Source organism: Alosa pseudoharengus, unplaced genomic scaffold (assembly GCF_046254945.1).
Source record: "Alosa pseudoharengus isolate Yale_2024_CS ecotype anadromous, Long Island Sound unplaced genomic scaffold, YU_APseudo_1.1 YU_APseudo_1.1_scf_4, whole genome shotgun sequence".
NCBI classification, from domain to species: Eukaryota; Metazoa; Chordata; class Actinopteri; order Clupeiformes; family Clupeidae; genus Alosa; species Alosa pseudoharengus.
The window spans coordinates 37300625-37317765 of NW_027468774.1; the positions used below are offsets into that span (position 1 = coordinate 37300625).

At 43.2% G+C, this 17141-nt stretch overlaps 1 protein-coding gene across 4 annotated transcripts in view; it reads right to left on the bottom strand.

The window, feature by feature from the left end:
* Positions 1-4166: 4166 nt before the first annotated feature.
* clec16a (C-type lectin domain containing 16A) overlaps positions 4167-17141 on the bottom strand; it is an 89944-nt gene continuing 76969 nt past the window's right edge. For 2 of the 4 annotated variants that reach the window (XM_076266148.1, XM_076266147.1), the window contains exons 22-23: positions 13089-13214; positions 4167-6719 (exon numbers count right to left, since the gene is read on the bottom strand). In XM_076266148.1, coding sequence (XP_076122263.1) covers positions 6118-6719; positions 13089-13214 — 728 coding nt within the window. In that variant the 3' untranslated portion in view covers positions 4167-6117. Of the gene's footprint in view, positions 6720-8404; positions 8542-13088; positions 13215-17141 lie in introns of those variants that run through there. The other 2 variants (XM_076266149.1, XM_076266150.1) reach the window with 2 other exon arrangements.

A 17141-nucleotide genomic window follows, 5' to 3' on the forward strand; every position in this document is an offset into this window, starting at 1 on the left:
CCAGATTTAGAAATGTAAAAAACTAGATGTACCGCAGAACGGTACAAAATATGACCGCCGCCCAGTCCAGCACATTTTTTCCACATAAATAAATCACGCTGAAAGGCCTATATGATTCTAACTGTCGCACTAAATTGCATTATCCACACTCAATTCTCACTGGTATCTTCTAGACAACAAGTACCAAAACATGATTAGTTCATAGATTTCACATGTAAAATTCATTTTATACAACCCCACCACCATCTTGCCTGTTCATAATTTTGAGAAATTCTTGAATTGTGTGCATGTGTGTGTTACATGTTTATGTTTATGTGTGTGGGTGTGTGTGTGTGTGTGTGTGTGTGTGTGTGTGTGTGTGTGTGTGTGTGCGTGCTTGTGTGTGTGCCTGCGTACAGTATGTGCCTGTGTTTGTGCATATGCATGCATGCGTACATATGTCTACTGCGTGAGTATGTGTCATACGTATGATTACTGTGAATGTATGTGTGTGTGTGTGTATCTGTTTATGCACATGTGTGCATATGGAATGGGTTAACATGACCCCTGAAGGCAAACATTCGGAAAAAATTGGTCATCCTAGGCCCTACAGTTCTCAAGATATTCACAGAAAACTGTGTCTGCCCTACCCTCCTTTCGGGGGGTCCAGTCCATCGGGGGGGCTACAGATCAAAACGAAAAATGATGGTTCCATGCTATCCATGTGGGGTTACATGCCCACCAAGTTTCGTGTACACCGGTCTTTCAGTGTCCCGGGAATCCTTGTTGGTGTAGGTCACTAAATGTACACATAAATTATTTTATTGTAAGGCCCCCCATGAACGAAAGTTCACAAAACTTGGCATGCATTTGGAGGGTGTCATAATGATCCTACACTTTCAATTTCGTGCAGTTTTGACCATGTCAGCCAGAGATATTGATAAAAACACCTAATCTTTTGCTTTTTAATTTTTAACTAGGTGGCGCTATACATGAAATAAGTGGTAATGGGATAGGTTGACATGCCCCCTTAAGACCAACATACGAAAAAAAGGTGGACCTCCTAGGCCCTACGGTTCTCGAGATATTCACAGAAAACTGTCTCCGGCCACCTACAGGCCAGTTGGTGTATAGTAACATAAATTAATTTATTGTGTGGCCCCCCATGAACAGAATTCCACGAAACTTGGCGTGCATTCAGAGGGTGTCATAATTATCCTACACTTCCAATTTCGTGCAGTTTTGACTATGTTAGGTCACAGATACCTGCGATGACAACACCTCATTTTATCTTTTTTGTGTTTAACTAGGTGGCGCTATACATGAAATGAGTGGTTATGGAATGGGTTGACATGGCCCTTTGAGATCAACATACAAAAAAAAATGGTCCTCCTAAACCCTACGGTTCTCGAGATATTCACAGAAAACTGTGTCTGCCCTACCCTCCTTTCGGGGGGTCCAGTCCAGTGGGGGGGCTACAGATCAAAACGAAAAACGATGGTTCCATGCTATCCATATGGGGTTACATGCCTACCAAGTTTTGTGTACCCCGGTCTTTCAGTGTCCCGGGAATCCTTGACGGAAATTTGGACATGCAAAAAAGAAAGAAAAAAAAAAAAAAAAAAAATCTGACTAAACCTATATGACCGCCGCTTCGCTGCGCGGCGGTCATAATAAGTGATCAGTTAGCAGAAAGCATCTGAGAAAAGTTTGGTCTTAAGTCTAGATTTGAAACTGGCTACAGTGGGGGCAACTTTGATCTCATCTGAAAGTTGGTTCCAGAGCTGAACTGCATAGCAACTAAACCTTGTTTTCACCATGTTTAGTTCTAACAGTAGGTTTTACTAACAAGTATTTCTCCTGAGACTCGAGAGGTCTTGAAGGTGTGTACTGCTGAAGCATGTCTGCTAGGTAATTTGGTCCCGTTCCATTTAGTGATTTATAAACAAGCAGAAGCGCTTTAAAGTCAATTCTGTGACTTACTGGAAGCCAAGGGATGAGAGTGGCAACCTTAAGTCTTTCCTCCTTTTTACCAAATACAATTACTTCAGACATCGGGTTGTTAATCTTGTCAATACACTGACAAAGAGATTCAAGGGTACCATAGTCATTAGGCGAAAGAGTTAAGTTTGTACCAAAAGGCATGAGTTACTCAATATTACCTAACCACAGCTAGCAAGTACAAAGGATGTTGAATGAATGACTCAACCTCCACCCATATTTTGATATGTAGAATACAGAGTCTGTTGTAGTGTCTTCTACCATCATCTGTTTCACTTTATTTGTGCTTTAATTATTTGCACTTTCTACCTTTGTTTCACTGTATGTGTGCTTTAATTATTTTCAGTACTTGCTCTTTGCCGTTTCATTTCTCTTCACTGTGAAGCTCTTGCAATGGCCTGTGAGCATCACATGTTTAGATTAGAGTAAACTTTGTCACAACACTTGCACTGCACCAGCATAACAAAATGCAGTTTTACATCTAACTAGAAAAGTACAAATTGTAGATGAACTGCTGTTGAGACAATATTTACAAAGTATAGAAATAGTTCCTAAATAGGTAATGAATATCAAGTGCAAATAAATGAGGGCCACTAAGGCCCAAGGTAGACAGACATAGTCCATGTGCAGTATAATAGCAGTAGGCTATAAGGCCATGGACTAAAGAGGGGAAGGGGAGGGAAGTTGTCCGTAGATGTGAGGGGGAGTGGGGTATGGGCTAATGCTAGTGAGGTACGTGGGCTAATGCTAGTGGGGTAGGTGGGCTAATGATAGGTCTGAGGGTTACAATGTGTTGCTTAAATGCTGTACAAACATGCCTTGCCGAAGATGGGGCAAAAACACAGCGGTCCAATGACGTGGAGACAGACAGGAATTCAGACAATGGCATTGATTGTGGATCCCTTCAAACAGCATCACTTTCCTAGCACACGCTTAGCTGGAAACCATTTGACTGGAGAATAGGCTGTTGTAGGTAAATCAGTCCAGTTTCCAAGGAAGAACTGATGAGGGGTAGTTCATGCAAATAGTGCCTGAGGAAAGCATTTACAAGCCAGCCTCTATGGAATGGTAGTAACTTGAGATCTACTTTCACTTTTGCATTGCTAACAGGACTGAACTTAGAACATTTAGATGTGTCTGGAGTGGCTGAGAGAGAGAGAGAGAGAGAGAGAGAGAGAGAGAGATGAAGGTATATAGCAGGGAAAAAGGGAGAGAGAGATGAAGTTCTATAGCAGGGAAAAAGGGAGAGAGAGAGATGAAGTTCTATAGCAGGGAAAAAGGGAGAGAGAGATGAAGTTCTATAGCAGGGAAAAAGGGAGAGAGAGAGATGAAGTTCTATAGCAGGGGAAAAGGGAGAGAGAGATGAAGTTCTATAGCAGGGAAAAAGGGAGAGAGAGATGAAGGTATATAGCAGGGAAAAAGGGAGAGAGAGATGAAGTTCTATAGCAGGGAAAAAGGGAGAGAGATGAAGTTCTATAGCAGGGAAAAAGGGAGAGAGAGATGAAGTTCTATAGCAGGGAAAAAGGGAGAGAGAGAGATGAAGTTCTATAGCAGGGAAAAAGGGAGAGAGAGAGATGAAGGTATATAGCAGGGAAAAAGGGAGAGAGAGATGAAGTTCTATAGCAGGGAAAAAGGGAGAGAGAGATGAAGTTCTATAGCAGGGAAAAAGGGAGAGAGAGATGAAGTTCTATAGCAGGGAAAAAGGGAGAGAGAGAGATGAAGTTCTATAGCAGGGAAAAAGGGAGCCAAAGGATGAGCAGTGAGGAAGGGACAGTGTGTTCAGTTCCACATGAGGACTGACCAGTAAGCCCCTTTGAAAACACACCGCGTTCAGTCTCTAAGATCAACACAGCCTGCTGTCTGAGCCAGGCCTTTAGGAAATGTCATACTCCCAATCCGATAAGCAGACAGGATGTCCCCCAGAGACCACTCAACTAACGGATAAACAAGATTTTTCAGAGCTTCCACAAATACACTCCATGCAAGATTCCTAGGAATGAAGTGGCATGAAGATTCATGAACAGACTCATTTGGGATATAGGGAAATCCCAAGACAAAAGCATTACACATTCTGTGAATCACTACAAGCTTTGAATCATAAATCCACCTTTTTTTTTTTTTACCAACAGAGTTTTTAAGAGAGATTTAATGAGAAAAGTGAACAGAGACAAGGCCAGACACAGGAATAAGTAGAATAATTTATTGCAATTTCTTAGTAATTTCTGCCGGTATGTTCATTACAGAAGCAGATTAAAAGCAGGTGGCATTTATACAGCATACAAACATTCAAAACCACAAATTATACTGTCAATGGTTAGTTTCTTCTTCACAAACATATGTACAGTAAACCACAGTATGGAGAGACTGTCGTTCAGTATATGAGCACAGGTAATAACAGTATTGCTTCAAAATTGTGTCCATTTTTCCCCCTTCAAAAACAAAAACAAACTTTGTGTGTGTACTGTATGTAACACTACCCTGGGGCATTGTAGCAAGCTAGGACAGAATGCACACAAAGTCATATGTACTCCCAAAAGGGGAGGGGGGCTTTAAATCATTGCAAGTAAACATGACGTTTACAGGGAGAATGTGTTCCATGTTATGTGGCCAGCACAAGCATTTAGATAATTCTGGTTTTTTTTTTTGTTTTTTTTTTTTTACACATCACTTTATCATCTTTTCTTAAGGCGTATGACAGATATACACCTTTGCTAAGAAAATATACACCTCTTTAAGCTTCTAAAAACAGGATGCAACCGGTTTGGTAATGCTGGCTGTGCAGTGGGTATTCCAAATGTGTGTCTAATGCCTCAAATAACTTACATTTAAAGACACTGCACAAGACTTTTACACATACGATTTTTTTTCTTCAGTAAGTGTGTCTTCAGATGTAACTGTTAAGTGTATATGCATGTGTATATGTTTGTTTAGGCATATTTAAAATACAATAGGACGGCTTCTCAATTTGCCTCACAGAATAATTTTTAGCAATTCAACCTCTTCCTTTTCAAAACTTTTTAATACATTTTTAAAGTGTGAGCAATTTAAAAGAGGATGAGAGACAGACAGCTTTGCACTGGGGTGAAATCATATATGCTTTTCTCAAATTCAACAAGTACAAAAATGCCATTAGACACAGAGCACAGTGCCCTAAGGAAACAAAAAATGCATTCTAAACACTACGCTAGATTGGTGTTTCACTAGCTGCAGCAAAAGCAAAGGGGTAAGCCCATGTCTGGTAGGAGACCTACGTGATGATGAACTGCACTAATGTGTCAATCCTGTGGAATCCCTGTGTGTTCCGTGTTGGAGAGGTGTGAAGAGGCTGTGAGCGTCTGAATGAATGGGCAGTTAGAACAGCTGTGTCCAGCATAAGAGCTGCTGAGATATCGGGGCAGGGCCAGAGCAGAGACCTGTATGTGTGTGTGTGTGTGTGTGTGTGTGTGTGTTTGGGGAATGGGTTGGGGGGGGTGTGGTGGTGACATCGTCCCTCCTGAGAGCACCGCTGGTCAGACCCCCTGGGTCAGAGTACATTCTTCAGTGTTAAGACTGTAAAAGCATGGACACACTCCCTTATTTTCACACTCACTCTCTCACAATCTCACACACACAAACACAAAATAACAAACACACACATACACACACACACACAAACACACACACTTTGACAAACAATATGTGAATTTTCTGACAGAACGTCTATGTACAAACACAATGAGTGCTTTCCAAGAATACTAAAACCAAATGAAGCAATAGGCTCTCTCACTGTCACTCACTCACACAAAAACATATGCACAGCACCATACTGGATACAACTGAAAACTGCTGTGCTTTGCAAGGGACAAAAAACACTAATGCCTCACCCTGAACAACTCATTCATTCAGTGCTGAAATGCATTCTGAAGAAATGTGTGTGTTTTCACAGAGCAGAGCTGTGGTGAGTTACCAGAGCTTCTAGCTTCTAATTGCATGTGTGTACATGTTTCACTGCAACAGAGGGGAGTCCGAAGCAGCACTTGTGTGTGTGTGTGTGTGTGTGATTGCTCGTGTAATTGAAGACCTGTGTGTGTGGGGTTCGTCCGTTTGGTCTCTGGTCTCGCAGCCCGTCCTGGTCCAAGGTCCCGGCTGAGTGTGCGGCTACTCTGGCTCATCGCCGGCTCCGTCTGCTGTCGTCTCTGCTTCTGTTGACTCAGGGTCGGGGCCTTCGCTCTGCTCCTGGTCGGCCTCGGCCTCGGGGATCGTCTCTAAACTCTCACCTTGAGCCTGAGGAGTGGACTCCTCGGGATTCGTGCCCAAGGTTGGACTCCCTTCCAGCTCCGGCTGACCGGATTCGGCTGAATCCTCATCCGCCGCATCCTGCGCCGAGGCCTCCTCTTCCTCCTCCTCCGTTTGTGGCTCTGGATCCCCCTCGGACGGGTCGGGCAGTGGCACCGTGGGCATCATAAGCGGCGCGTCATCCTGCGTGCTGAAGCTGCGGAGGCGCGGGGGGTCGGCAGGGGGCAGCAGCGTGAGCGAGTCCGCGCTCAGGGCGTCGGTGTTGGGGTCGGACAGCAGCGAGATGGTGGGCTGGGCGGCCGGCGTCAGGCTAGGGGCCAGGGCCAAGGCTGGAATGGGAGCAGGCAGAGGGGCAGCGGCCGTCAACGTCTGTGCCAGCGCCAGCTCCGCGCACTCGCCCCCCTCCCCCCCCTCGCCCACACAGGAGGAGGGTGGAGGCGTGCGCTCGGCCAATGCTGCCTCATCTGTCTCACACACACACACACACACACACATTCACAGAAACAGACACACACACATTCATAGAAACACAGCCAAGCACACAAAAAAAGACGCCACACCACAGTGGTAGATATAGGCAATTGTGACCTCTGACAAGGACTTGTCATCTTTTTATCTTTCTTAGTAAGCGAGGGTGGTAATTTTGGGTCTTCCAAGTAAATGACAGCATTAGTATCAATGTGTCTCTCTTACTCTCTTTCCTCTCTCTGTGTATGCGTGTGTGTGTGTGTGTGTGTCTGTGTGTGTGTGCTGTTCTGACCATGACATATTTATGTATGACACACAGCAGAGGTGTCGCTCCTTGGTCTGATGCCTCAGACACAACTTGTAATTAAAAATTCTCCCACCTTAGTGACAAGTGGTGAATGATCATGTTTTACACAATGATAGATGCATGGCAATGGAGAATGACTTCATGAAACAAGGAACGTTATAATAACAAGGAAAAGAAAGAGGGGGAAAAAAGATGAGATAGATTGGGATTATAGCTGTAGCTTAACCAGAGCAGAGAGAATGCGCGTGAAACCCAAATCTGAGGCTGGGGATTTGACTCAAACGAAGGACGGACAACAGAGGAAGAGGGCAGAGGAAAGAGACTAAGGGAGACTAACTAGCCCTGAGACTGCAGCTTTTGTGTGTGTGTGTGTGTGTGTGTGTGTGTGTGTGTATGTGTGTGTGTGTGAGAGAGAGAGAGAGAGAGAGAGGGAGACAGAGAAAGTGAAAAAAACATGAGAGGTATTGGCAGTCAGTGCTGGCTGCGGCTGGAAGCCTTTTAGATTTGGCAGGTTTTACTAATCTAACTAAACCCAAACTCCATTGGCCAGCTATGTCCACTTACAGAGGAACATGATTGTTACCACAGAAAAGCTCTGTGCGAACATGCATCAAGGCAGGAAGGATATCATGTGTAAAGATCCTATAGAAGGTTTCAACAGGACCAGGAAGGAGTATTGTAACTAACCCTCATGTCACCCCATTTCCAAAGACAGCTGGTTTATCTGAACTCGCATACATTTGTCAATGTTGTCCCAGTGTTGTTGAAAGTGAAAGTTAGTTAAACTGAAAGCAAGCATTCAGACAGCACAAAGGCGGATTTACGTTGGAGACTGTTTTTTTCCATTGGGGTTTGTGTGTGGTTGCACCTTTGCAGCCACACACAAACCTCAATGGAAGGTGAGCTGCAACCAGATTTCTTGGTATTCCTTTATCGTTCCTTCACTCTGGATAAAGATAATCAAAGTGCTTCATGTAGAACAAAAACTGCACCGCCTGTTTTAATACTCATTTTTTAATACAAAAAGTAGAATCGTAAGCATTTTCAAATAAATGTGTTTTTCCAGTTAAAGGTACATAGATGTTCTTTATTTTCTGGTTGCAGATAATTCGCCATCAGCGAAGTGTAAAAACACTGAACTTCATCACATGGCCGATTATAGATACTCTATGAACCATTTGTATAGTTGATGGTCCAATTTGCACAATTACAAATGTAAAAAGGGGTTATTGTGACTAGTTTGGTAGAACATTAAAGATATTGATCTATGGGGAGTCAAGTGTGCTAGGAGGGCATTTAGGGTAGCGCTAACTGTACTATTCTTTGAGAGCAGGACATGGGAGTTGGCCTTGGTGGAAGGGGGGGGGGGGGTGGAGCTGGGTTTGGGGGTGGGATGGGGGGTCAAACAGAGACATGCCTGGTCTGCGTGGAGCTCTAAACCCATTGTCCACCGCCACTGCCGTCCTCTGACAGACCAAACACGCACCTCCGGCTTCCCCTGCCAGACCTGACTAGAGGAGAACAGAGGGCACAGTTCACAGGGTATGCCAGACCAGACCAATGGAGCACAGAGAGACACAGAGAAAGAGAGAGAGAGTGAGAGAAATAGAGACAGAGAGAAAGAAAGAAAGAGAGAAAGAGAGAGAGAGAGAGAGAGGGGAGAGAAAACTGAAATATGAAGGTGACTCTCAAGCAGAGGTGTTAAGATGAAGGTCTGACAAAAGTTGAGGGGTGCAAGTCAAGGGGATGCATTTTACGTGACACAGTGAGCACACAGCACATCGCAGGCAGACAAGCAAGGCAACCGGACTACCAGGTCCACAACAGAACTCAGGGAAGCAAAGGTTATCTGGATGAGGTCAACTTGAGCTGTGGGCTGAGGCTGATAAGCGTTTTTCCCATTTGAGATAAACAATGTTGAAGTGACTCTGTCTGAGCATGTGCATGGCTCTATGACTGTGAACAGAGTAGCACCATAAGGGTGCAACCATGTTGGGTAAAAAAAAAAAATAAATACTGGTAGATTTAGTTATTTTTTTGTTTGTGGAACAAAATAACTGAAACCCTTCTAGGCCAACAATACTGACATCTGAAGGACTGTCAAGGAATGTTTTAATCCTATTTTTAATCCTATCCACCAGTTAAAATACTGGCATGTATCTAAAGGATAATGACTAAGATTCATTCCTGTGTCTTCTGGCGTGCTGATATGTCATTTGAGGCATGTTTTCTGCATTTGGTGTCTATTTAGAGGGCTGAAAACATGGCACAAATACATAAGAAGCAAAAGTAAGCATAGGCAAAGTGTGTAAAGTGGCAGTAATATTGTAGAACTGTTTATTTATCATTCCCTCAGAGTTACCATAGTGTTTAAGTCATTTTCAGTATAAGAGTTTTTGTTGTTTTTACAATGCATGCATGCATACACAGACACAAACACAAACACAAACACACAAACACACACACACACACACACAGATGAAAGAAGTGATACTTTCAATTGCAAAGACATAAGGATAGAAGAAAGTTCAGCAACATTCCTTATATGACATTGAGTAAGATGGACTTACTCACTCACTTAAATAACTTGTCTGATGGCAAAACAGAATGCCTTTGCTCTCCACAAGACACACCGGTCCCTCTCCCTTTCTAGCACTTGCCAAAGATCCAAGCCTGGCTTACAGCCTGCTTTCTACAGAACTGTAAGGCCCGTCTTTTGCCCAAACCATATGCATTTCTAAAGAATGCCTTTTGCATTCAATTTACATTTGTGGATGCCTGTGTTTGATCTGTATTGACTTAGCTGGCCATGGCCAAAGATCCCCAACACCCGCTCATGCATAAAGTGTGACCATTTGTTCCTTGTTCTGGCCCCACTACTGAGAGATAGCTCAGTCCTGGGCCTACTTGATATCTTTTGGTGAGATAGGCCAACCTCATTATCATACAGTATTGCTCTGTAAATATGTGTTGTGAATAATACATTCATGTTTGGTCTTGAATTAATACTTGTAATGTGGGCAACAGTCTGATTATGGTTTTGGTACAATTGAATGTATCTGTGCATAGTTGTAGATTAAGAATTAAACTGTAGCATAAAGTTGTGATATCCACCTGGGCCACACCCATCCACCTCAGACAACAAAGGCTCTGATGAGTCGGGGGTGGCCCAAGTGAATGATAAAAGTGGAGGCTCTGGTCCTCCAGGCTTCTCTTCTCTTCCTCTCGGCTCTCTCTGCTCTTCTCTTCTCTTCTGTCTTCTTTCCCATCTTGGGGCTCTTCCTCTCTCTCCCTCTTCATCTCCCTCTCTCTCCCCCTCTTCCCCTCTCTCTCTGTCTCCCTTTGTCTTTCTCTCTCTCTCTTTCTCTCTCCCCCTCTCTCTATCTCTGGGTTTGTATTGTTTTATCTGGTGTATCAGTTATCTTTAACTTGTCAAGTTTACCTCTGTGAATTGGTTAAGTTTCCTTTATTACCATTTGCTACTTTGTTACAGTAGACTATGTGAGTTTACTTGTACATTCAACTGAAGTGATATTGGTTACATTTACCTTTAAGACTTAATGCCTATTAAATTGTTTATTTGCCTACCAATAGTATATCTTCAATTCCCGTAGTGTGCCATGCCATTCTCCTCCATAGCTGATAAGATAGTTACTTGGTAATTGATTGGTGATACAAATTATTGATAAAATGGAGTCAGATCAACGAGTATGTAATAACATCATTGCCATTTAACTCTTCACCCTACTTGTCCACACAAGCTCCTTTAAGTGATGATATAGCTCGACGTCTCTATGTTTCCGAGGCTATATATATATAATTTATGAGCGTTCTTCTTACAGAACAAACAACAGGTTCCAACGAATCATGATAGCTTTGGTGTAGACCTTTCTGTGGAAGACCAAAATTATTATATTAGGACAGAAGTGCTGGTCAGGGACCATCTGTGAGCTGTTGCTAAGATGATGTGTGTTTATCACACGTCTATAAAAAACGCATCTTCAGTGGCGGACACGTTTGTGTGTATGCAGATGACGCGGTTGCCATCAGTGTTTGTTTAGGTTAGTGTTTTGAGATAATGATACACTTCCTTTCCCAGAAGTCAGCTACAAGGAAGCTTCCTTTTTTACCAGTTAGTTAGTACAGCAAGTTTGTGATCTATGTATATAGTATCATAGGATCATCGGCTGGCCTGACAGTATTTCAAAGCGTCCTCGGCCTCCGCTAGTACTAATATGTGGAGGCGTGGATGGCACAAAAAAAACTTTTGTGACATTCATGTCACTCGGCTTCCAAGCCCTTTAGGAGGCCGTTTGACCTCACCAAACAGCTCAGTTGTAAAAGTCGTGCGTCCGTTCGCCCGAATTACTACAGAAAACCCAGTGATGAGAACAGAGAGCGACACCTCCCCCGTCTACTGCTGTTCACTATTCATTGGCTTAGCTTAGCCTAGCAGCCTGGTCTGGTAGGTGGAAATGTTCGTTGTGAGTGATTCACCACGAGGCTCGGCATTGCCAGACAAGACGTGCAGCTCTTCAAGGAAGTAAGACAGGGTTTTTTTTATAATGCGGTATCACAATCAAAAGGAGCCGTTTTTTTTTTTTTTTTAAATAATCCTCCGCCATGCTGAGCTGAGTTTCTCTTCTCTTCTCTAAATATCCGGCTCTTTCTCTCTCACTCTTAGTCTGTTCCTCTCTGGTTTACTTTGTGGTCTTTCCTCCTCTTCCCAAACTCACTCTTAATTCAAATGAATTGTGCTACCTGTGGGCTTACAGAGAGAGAGACATAGAGAGGGAGAGAGAAAGACAGAGAGAAAGACAGAGAGAGAGAGACATAGAGAGGGAGAGGGAAAAACAGAGAGAGAGAGAGAGAGAGGGAGGGAGAGGGAGAAAGAGATAGAGATAGTGAGGCGTCTGTGGATGTCTGATATCGGGACCCTGTTAGTCTTGTTTAACACTAAAAAGTTGCCTCAGAGCATCTTTTCCTTCAGGTCATCCATCCTCAAAGGAGAATTCCAGCGATTTTTCAGATCTCTGTTTCTCGAGGTCACGAGTACTGTCTGTACGAAAAGCCAGGGGGAACCCTAAAATCCAGTGTCGGTGCAACGGGGAAAAATGACTCACTGTTGGACACATACTTTTTGGACAAGAATTGCTAGCTTCTTGGTGACCTCTGTACACGCGAAAAATTAACTCACTATTTATTTTAACAATATAATAGCGCTATATTGTTGATATGAAAGAATATATTTATTATTAATTTATCTGAGGTGGCGGAACTGCGTTCCTCCCCGTTCCCCCCCCACTTTAACCCCTGCACACACACACACACAAATTGACATGGCCAAAAGAACAGACATCACATGTATTGCATTACACAGATGCACAGAAACACACATACTCCCAAACACACACACACAGAGTTTATGTATGCAATGGTGAGAAATGCTAATGCATTTCAGTGGGAGGCATGTGACACGTTGGATCACACCAAGCAGCAAACATTACACTATGAACCTCTGGGCTGGTGTGTGTTTAGTGTGTGTGTGTGTGTGGGGGAGGGGGTATTATACAGACATCCCGTGCATTATGCTACAAAGCACTAGCACTAGCACTCAAGTGAGGTTAATATACGCCTGCCAATAAGCTAGTTAGCCATTTAGTTAGTGTTGTCTGCATGTGCTGTTAGGTGAATTTACAGTATAAATGTATTGTAACCTGTACAATACATTCATACCATTTCCAGTCTTTCAGTGTGTGCAGTATATGAGTAAATTAATTAATGAGATCAATTAATTCTGAACAATCAAACCAGTGTGTGTGAGCATGCATATGCTGTGTGTGTGTGTGTGTGTGTGTGTGTAAATATACATGAGTATGCGAGTGTGCATATAAATGTGTGCATATATGTGTGTATATGTAGAGTGTGTGTGCATGCGTGTGTAAATGTGTGTAGACATGCCTGTGCAGTGTGTGTCTGTGCTTATGTGTATATAAATGCACGTGTAAAATGTGTGTGCATGCGTGCATGTGTGTATGTGTGTGTGTGTGTGTGTTACCTGTGGAGGGGGTGCTGGTGGTGACGGAGTCGCACTGGCCAGTGCTGCCGCTGCTGCTGGAGGGGGGGGAGGGGGAAGAGAGCGGGGAGGGACTGTGCTGAGATGCAGAGTGGGCCACCGCGAAACCTGCAAGAGAACACCAACCAAACCCCGCCATTAACACAGAGAACACCACCCGAACCCCACCATTAACACACAACACCAACCAAACCCCGCCATTAACATAGAGAACACCACCGCAACCAGGATGCTGCACCGCCGCAACGCCATTAGAGTCCCACCATTAAGACCGAGAATGCCATTAGAATCAAACCATTAAGACAGAGAACACCACTCTTGCAATTAGGTCAAAGAACACTACCCAAATCGCGCCATTAACACACAGAACACCACCTGAATCCTGCCATTAAAGGCATGTCCACACAAAGAACTATCATGACAACTGTAACTATAATGATACAACGATACGCAAGTCCACACTGACCAAAGAAAGTCTCTAGAACAGTGTTTCTCAAACTTTTTCAGACAAAGGACCACTTAACCAATAAAAAAGAAATGCACGGACCACCTAGCTAAAAAAAAAAGATTACACCTACTTCAACAGTATAATAGCCTACACAATAGGCCTACTCACTGAACCACCTTGCTTATTGTCTTTGCACTTTGCTTATTGTGTCAGAAGATTCATATGATTTACACTACATAGACAGTGTTGCAGAACTATTTGGATTTACATACAAGTTGGTTCAATATTGCAAACAACTCATCTATATTATATTTTACCACGTCTGCTCACGGACCACTTGGGATAGCTTGCGGACCACCAGTGGTCCCCGGACCACACTTTGAGAAACACTGCTCTAGAATATTATTTATGTTCATTAATGTAATTTCTTAGATGGATTCTAAGTGACCGATCGCAAGCCCCGCCCATCGAACGCAGATGAGCCAATGGCAGTTCAGTAGCTCCGCGCAGGCAGACACACTCCGACAGCTTCAATTTGCGGCTTCATAGAAATGCATTAGGAGCCGTGATTTTTGTCTGGTTTTATGGGATTTTATAGTGATGTGAGTTGAAAAAGACGGCATGTATGGGATTAAGGCAACACCGATACACAGAATAATGGCTTTCAATCTTTCTGTAATTATGTTAAATTAGATTCTATCCTCCCAGCTCTACCCCATTTTAAGCAAAGGGTTAACTTACTCCCTAGCAAACCATAACGAAACAGTGCTCCACCACCACATCTGTAGACTAAGCCACACAGCTAACTCAATGTAAGAAAGATAAACAAGGATGTTTATTGTTCTCAGCATTGCCAGCATTTTGTATAATATGATTGTCACTTGGAGGAGACTTGTGGATAACTAACGTTAGTATAGTTAGCTAACCACTGCTAACATGATAGCATCATCACGTCAGAAAAGCATAGGGCTGTGCACAGTTGTGTAACATTTATTCACCATAAATTAATAAAGTTGAAGTGGCTCTGCAATGTAGGCTATGTTTCCGTTTATTTGCAGTAGGCCTACCATGTTTCTTACAGGACATGACCCAGTGTCCTTGTAGTAGCCTATGCATGCAAGTCTATCTAGCACAGCTAATATTAATATCAGTGAATCACACTCGCTTCCCGTCTGAGTTTGTCACCCAACAAAGCTAGATATGATTGTTTCCATGTCATACTGGAGTCTTTTGATGGATCCTAAATGAAATCAGGTCTGTGGCTCTCCAAAAGACCCTCTTGGGATGTAACTTTTACAGACAGACTTACAGCTAGAATCTACCTATCATTGAAGTTCTAGTTAAAGGGACACCAGGCAATGTTTTCGTGTTAATTACTCATTTTCGTAAGTCTATATGGTTAAATGACTCATTACAGGGCGAATGAAGACTCTCTCGCCTGCCCCTACTGCCTGTAGGAAGAATATCCCGCTTGCAAGTTCAGTGTATCGTACCCGCCGACCGAAGCAGGATCAGTTTACATCCTGCATCCACAGCACAGAGGCAGGCTAACGAAACAGCAGCGAAAACCCTTGACGGAAGATGCAAAGAAAAGGAAAAGAGCTTCAGACCAAGCGAGGGGGAGTTTCGTAGAGAAAAAGCATCAGGCTTGCCTGGTGTCCCTTTAACTCCGGCTGAGGTTATCGGACTAGAAACGGTAACTAAGGGGGGTCGGGACTTAGCGAAGGCTCAATTGACTGCCAGGACTGCAGCGCTGCGCTATGAAACCTATTATTTTCAATAGCTTGCACGCACAAGAACTTGTCTGCCACTGCGGCAAGCATTTTGCCACTCTTGGGGGTGCCATGGTCGAAGTTCCATCATGTTAAACTTTGACCGTGGTGTGCTGTAAATCATAGGTATTTTGGGCTGAGCTCGGCGGCAAGCACATCAAAAATCTTTGGGACATTATCTCAACCAAGAGTAACCTAGCAGCGAGCGCAGCACATGCTGCATGTAATTGTTGCTGTAGCAGGTCGGAACACTTCCACCACTAGAAGGCTTGTAGGTGTAGTTAGTAAGCGATGTGCAGAGTAAGCCTACAAACGATAACAATAAGTGTCTGTGATAAGTTGCCGATTCCTCAGTTTATGTTCATAAGCCAAGAAATTCAAGTAGTCAGCGGTTTAGCCAGTGGGTTAGCTAATATTATGCCTACTGGTTTTGACAGTTAGCATGCTAACTAGCTTAATTAGCTTGATTCAAATGTTTGCAAAAAGGATGACTGCAAAACCACAACAAATGTCTGATCTTGAATGTGTAATTTACTTCCATGCCAACAAGTTCTGAAGATAAGGCCCTATTTTGGCAATCAGAAACAGATGGTCAGAGACGTAAAGTTTATAGACATTAAAGGCGTGGCCAGTCCACATTCTCTAATTTAAGGGCGCGATTATGTGGTCAAACGTTGGGTGCTTGGTGCAAAAGGGTTGTTCTTATGTTTCTTATTTAGTCATAGGTGTGTTTTGGACGTAATATCCTTTAAACAAATGAGAATGACATCTATCATTCCCTCAATACAAACAGCAAGCAGCGCAAGTTCAAACAGCATCTGTATTTTGATAGTCAGTGGTGCATTTGAAGGAATCTGCTTGCAGGCGAGACCGTATGTAACCGGGATTCCACTAAACCTTGCTTTACAAAAACCTGTTTGTGACTAGCACAGTATAGCCTACATGTATTTGCACTCGCCTATTATTTGAACTCATAGGCAAAGTGAAACTAACTTCACCATGATCTCATAGTCAACGACAAAACAGTTCTACGGTTAATTAGTTTCACTATTGACTGACAAGGGGTTACCATCGAAAACGTAGCCTGAAAAAAGCAACACTTACCCTAATAATGTTCGAATGACTGAATAAAAATCCCAAGGATATTTATCCTGCAGAGGAGTTGCTGCTTACATCACGACAGTGCGTCTTCAGCTGTGCTTTATATGCGCCTTTTGCCATAGACCAGGTTTTTCTTGGTCAGTGGCGTAATGATTTTTAAAGGGTGTAAGACATCTTTGAATCATACACCAGACCACACCTTATGTCGCTAATAATACCTCTGGGCGCAAGGTTTAATAAAAGGGGAACGCATGGCGAAAAAACAACACTTTATTGAGTGTAAGATAAGAATAAGCTTTGCGCTGGGTTCACAATAGCGACCATAATGTTCATGCACAAATGTCACAGCATAAGCCATCTTGGTTACCATCACTGTGGCAAAAAGAAAAATTGAGTGGCAGCATTCAATTTGAATCTCCAGCAAAATCGAAATGGAAAAGAGCTGCTGTGCTATAGACTTCAGAGCAGTGGTTCTTAAACTTTTTGTCTGGCGACCCCCAAAAATCATTGGCCAACTCTCAAGACCCCCTTCTCTCCAGCTGACAAAATTTAGTTTCATTTTGGAAAATGTTGCAAGACTGGCATTGGAGGCAGAGGCAGACAATGTCTTCTCTCATCAGTACCCTGTCAACACCAAAGGCAATTATCTGAATGACAGCCTTTGACAATCTGATTGATTTTTTTCCAAAGGATAACTAGCACTCATCCAATGTA